The following is a 4724-nucleotide window of genomic DNA, read 5'->3' on the forward strand; positions in this document are numbered from 1 at the left end:
GAGGTTGCAGTGAGCAGAGATCACAACATTGCACTGCAGCCTGGGCAACAGAGTGAGATTCTGTCTCAAAAAAAAAGTAAAATTAAAGCTCAAGAAAAGCTAGATGCAGGTTGGACATTCCAGGACTGGCCAGGTTCTTTTCAAGAACACTCAGTCAATGAATCAGATGGGGGGGCATGAGAAGAGCTGTTCCTCTGCAGGTCATCTTTCCCCGTCCTGTCTTCTCCTGCCATGAAGAGGAGCTGCCTGGCAAGCAAAATGAGGGCAGAAGCCAAAGATTCAAAGGGCAGATATCTCCCTGGGAACAGGACCCACAGTCTCTACAGCAAGGCCAGACTGAGCTTGCTTGCCCAGGGGTCTGGGCACTCAGGTACTGAGTTCCAATAACTACCTGTGCTCACCCTGGTGCGAAGAAAACAGACAAGTCAATGTGGCATTTGTTTTTATTAGAAAACCCTTTAGTAAGCACTTCCCTAACCCAGGACAGAGACTGGGTATCTGTCCTCCAAGAGTCCCATAGCTTTCATTTCATCTTCCACCCTCTTCTGAGAGGGGTGAGCAGGGGATGGGGATGGTGTCAGGCAGTCTCCGAAGTACCCCTCCTAGACCCCTGAGAGAATTCACATTGCCAGCAATAAACCAACAGCACCTCAGTGGGGTACCAGAGGGCCCTCTAGGCTCAAGGCTGTTGCCAAAGGCATTCCTGTTTGTATGGCTTCACGATGGAACCAAGGAGGCTCTCATAGACTCCTAGGCCTGGTCCTTCACTATGACTGAGAGCAGGGAGGAGAATGCGGCCAAGGGCTAAGGGAGAAGAAGAGATTGCATTTAAGGTACGCTTTGGAGTCTGGAAAGCACCTGGATTTCTTGGGAGAGGAGCCTGGATTTCCTGGGAGAGGAGGGCTGTGGAAGCCCACTCAGTTCTTCTTCGTTTTGGGAGTGTCATATTTCCTCTTGCTGGAATACCACAATAGCAGGGGTATGCCGATGGAGGGAAGGGTCATGACCCCAAAGGCTGCCCAGTCCAGCTGTGAAGGAAAACAAACACCTTGGTTAGAAATCTAGATTAGGACACAGGAGAAGCCAGGGAAAATATGAGTTCAATGAGAAAGGGAACAGTCTAGCTCAAATTTATTTTTGAGACAGGATCTTGCTCTCTTACTCAGGCTGTAGTGCAGTGGCACGATCACAGCTCACTGCAGCCTCAACCTCCTGGGCTCAAGTGATCCTCCCACTTCAGCCTTCTCAGTAGCTAGGATCACAGGGGTGCATGAGGACATCTGGCTAATTTTTTAATTTTTTGTAGAGGCAAAATATCACTATGTTGCCCATGTTGGTCTCAAATTCCTGGGCTCAAGTGATCCTCCTGCCTTGATCTCCTAAAGTGCTGGAATTACAGGTGTGAGCCACCACACCCAGACTAAGTTTTCTTAATTTTTAATTTTAATTTTTTTTAGAGATAGGGTCTTACTCTGATACTCAGGTTGGAATGCAGTGGCACAATCATAGCTCACTGCAGACTCAAACTCCTGGGCCCAAGTGATTTTCCAGCCTCCCAAGTAGCAAAGATTACAGGTGCCCGCCACCAGGCCTAACTCAGCACAATTTTTTTTTTTTTTTTTGAGATGGAGTCTCCCTCTGCAGTGGCGTGGTCTCGGCTTTCCGCAACCTCTGCCTCCCAGATTCAAGTGATTCTCCTGTTTCAGCCTCCCAAGTAGCTGGGATTACAGGCGCGTGCCACCACACCCGGCTAATGTTTTGTATTTTTAGTAGAGACGTGGTTTCATCGTGTTAACCAGGATGATCTCGATCTCCTGACCTTGTGATCCGCCCGCCTTGGCCTCCCAAAGTGCAGGGATTACAGGTGTGAGCCACCATGCCCTGCCAACTCAGCACAAATTTTAAGCAGAACTTTGGCCAGGAAGGTTCCTCTCTGACCAATCCTGATATAGAATGGCTCGCTAAAGACCAATCTTTCAAGCTGTGAAGCCAAAGGACTCACTTGATCCAAACCAGACTCGAAGAGAAGCTTCTGTTCCAGACAATCTTGAAGAATGGAGATGCCCCCCTGGTCCTGCCCCTGATAGTCAAGCCTCCTATGATGTAGCCCTTGTTTGCATGTCAGGCCCCCTCGTTTCCATTCCTCCACCTCACATTCTGCCCTTCAGCCTTGATAAACTACTTGCCATTCCTGAGTCACACCATTCTTTTCTCAATCTTGGCCGCCCTCCTCAAGTGCTTGCCCTTCCTTACCTCCTCCAGAAAGCCTCCTCTCTTTAGACGTTCCTGCTGCATGTTCCTCCAGCACCTGGCATATAACCTCTATCATAGCATTTTCCCCATTTACCTGTTTTGAGTCCTCTATGAGCCCATGAGATCTTGGGTTTTTTGTTTGTTTGTTTGTTTTGAGGTGGAGTTTTGCTCTTGTTGCCCAGGCTAGAGTGCAATGGCGCAATCTCGGCTCATCGCAACCTACGCCTCTTGGGTTCAAGCAATTCTGCCTCAGCCTCTTGAGTAGCTGGGATTTACAGGCATGCGCCACCACACCTGGCTAATTTTGTATTTTTTTAGTAGAGATGGGGTTTCTCCATGTTGGTCAGGCTGGTGTCGAACTCCTGACCTCACGTGATCTGCCCACCTCAGCCTCCCAAAGTGCTGGGATTATAGGCGTGAGCCACCACGCCCAGCCTAAGATCTTGTTATTTTTTTTTTTTTTAATTTTTAAATTTTATTTTAGGCTCACGCCTGTAATCCCAGCACTTTGGGAGGCCGAGGCGGGTGGATCACGAGGTCAAGAGATCAAGACCATCCTGGTCAACATGGTGAAACTCCGTCTCTACTAAAAATACAAAAAATTAGCTGGGCATAGTGGTGCGTGCCTGTAATCCCAGCTTCTCAGGAGGCTGAGGCAGGAGAATTGCCTGAACCCAGGAGGCGGAGGTTGCGGTGAGCCAAGATCGCGCCATTGCACTCCAGTCTGGGTAACAAGAGCGAAACTCCGTCTCAAAAAAAAAAAAAAAATTTTTATTTTAATGGATGAGAGGTTTCTATGTTGCCCAGGCTGGCCTTGAGCACGTAGCCTCGCCTCCTCATGTGCCAGGACAACTGGCCTGAGCCACCGCAACTCCCAGATCTTGTTATTTTTAGAGACAGGTTCTTGCTTTATCACCCAGGCTAGAGGGCAGTGGTGTGATCATGGCTCACTGCAGCCTCGAACTCTTGGCCTTGAGTAGTACTCTCGCCTCTGTCTCCCAAAGTGCTGGGATTACAGGCGTGAGCCATGGTGCCCAGCCAGCCTGTAAGATCTTTAATGGAAGGGACTGTGTCTTATTCATCATTGTTTCTCCAAAGCAGAGCATAGAATGAGCATATAATTTGGAACATCATACTTATTTACTGAATGAATTCCTGCATTCCGTACTTTAGGCAAATCTTCAAAAAATTCTTTCCTGGACTAGACCACCATAAAGTTCCCACTTCACCTACTCAATCATCTATGACCCTCTGAATCTAACCAGATATTTTTTAAACCTCAAAATAGACCCAGGAGTCTAAGATGGGTCTGTACTCAAAGATGGGACTCTACTCAAGTCAGTTTTATGGTTTTGGCAACTGTGATCTCATTGCCAAAAATCTCTGGACATGGCTAAATCAATCTATTTGATACTATCTATATCAGACACCAAAAAACAGACAGACAGGGCAAGAACCAACCAACAAAACAAGTCTATGGAAGCCAGGGGGGTCCAGAATGAAAAGGGCATTCTCACACCAAGGGACTGATAAGAGAGAACACTACAAAGCTTACAAAATGGGGGGAGAATCGCCGGTCAAACTCCCGCTGAGCCAGGATTCCTCCCTGTCCAGGTGCACTGGTAGAGCCAATCTGAAAAGAAGAAAAGAAGGACATTAAGGCAAATCTCCAACTCATCTAATCTGAAAAAGGGTGGTCCCAAGCAACCCAATTCTATGCATTAGATTCTTAGTTCTCAAAGGCCCAGGAGAACTTCAAGAAGATGAGGGAAAGCTTTTGGCTAGAAAGAGTTGGATGATTCTCTTAGTGTGTTATAAAGAGGAGTACACAGGAGCCAGAAGACCTGAAAAATACCCCTTGGTGAACATTTAGTAAACAGGGTAGGCCAGGTATGCAACTGAAATTAAAGCCAAATTCTTCTGTCTGAGCCTCAGACTCTGGAAAGAGTGAAGTTGCTCACTACCACTGGCCCCTCTACAGGGCAGGGTGTGCAGTGGAATGACTTACCCTTGCTACTCATTTACTTATTCCTCCAGCAAACATACTCTACTTCACACAGTTAATGTGAGGCTCAAATGAAATAGCAGAAGCATACAGTGAAGTACAAAGCCCTACCCAAATGTACATTACTAGAGGAGAGGCTGAGTCTGGCCCACATTCCTTTGCCTTGGAGAGGAGGCCAAGAGTTTGGAGCACGCTGCAAACAACTTTATTCTAAAGTGGCAGCTAAGCCTTTGTTTTTATGTTCATTAACCCATCAACTACCAGGTAGAACCAGAGAGTCCTGAGGTTGGTTCTGAAAGCAAAAATGATACAGGATGTGAAAACACAGCTAGGTTAAGAAGAATATGGTTCCATGTAGTTTATGAAAAAAGAAAATGTAGAAGGTGCATTGAGTGTTAGTTCTTTCCGTTCTATGGTTGACTGTGTTTTTTTGTTTGTTTGTTTGTTTTTTGTTTTTTTTTTTTTT

General features: G+C 46.7%; 1 protein-coding gene across 2 annotated transcripts in view; it reads right to left on the reverse strand.

Annotated features, from left to right (window-relative positions):
* Positions 1–425: 425 nt before the first annotated feature.
* SSR2 (signal sequence receptor subunit 2) overlaps positions 426–4724 on the reverse strand; it is a 12709-nt gene continuing 8410 nt past the window's right edge. For both annotated transcript variants that reach the window (XM_017509975.2, XM_017509978.2), the window contains exons 5-6: positions 3809–3886; positions 426–1028 (exon numbers count right to left, since the gene is read on the reverse strand). In XM_017509975.2, the coding sequence (XP_017365464.1) occupies positions 918–1028; positions 3809–3886 (189 nt within the window). In that variant the 3' untranslated portion in view covers positions 426–917. The remainder of the gene's footprint in view (positions 1029–3808; positions 3887–4724) is intronic.

The sequence above is a fragment of the Cebus imitator genome, unplaced genomic scaffold (assembly GCF_001604975.1).
Source record: "Cebus imitator isolate Cc_AM_T3 unplaced genomic scaffold, Cebus_imitator-1.0 Scaffold427, whole genome shotgun sequence".
NCBI classification, from domain to species: Eukaryota; Metazoa; Chordata; class Mammalia; order Primates; family Cebidae; genus Cebus; species Cebus imitator.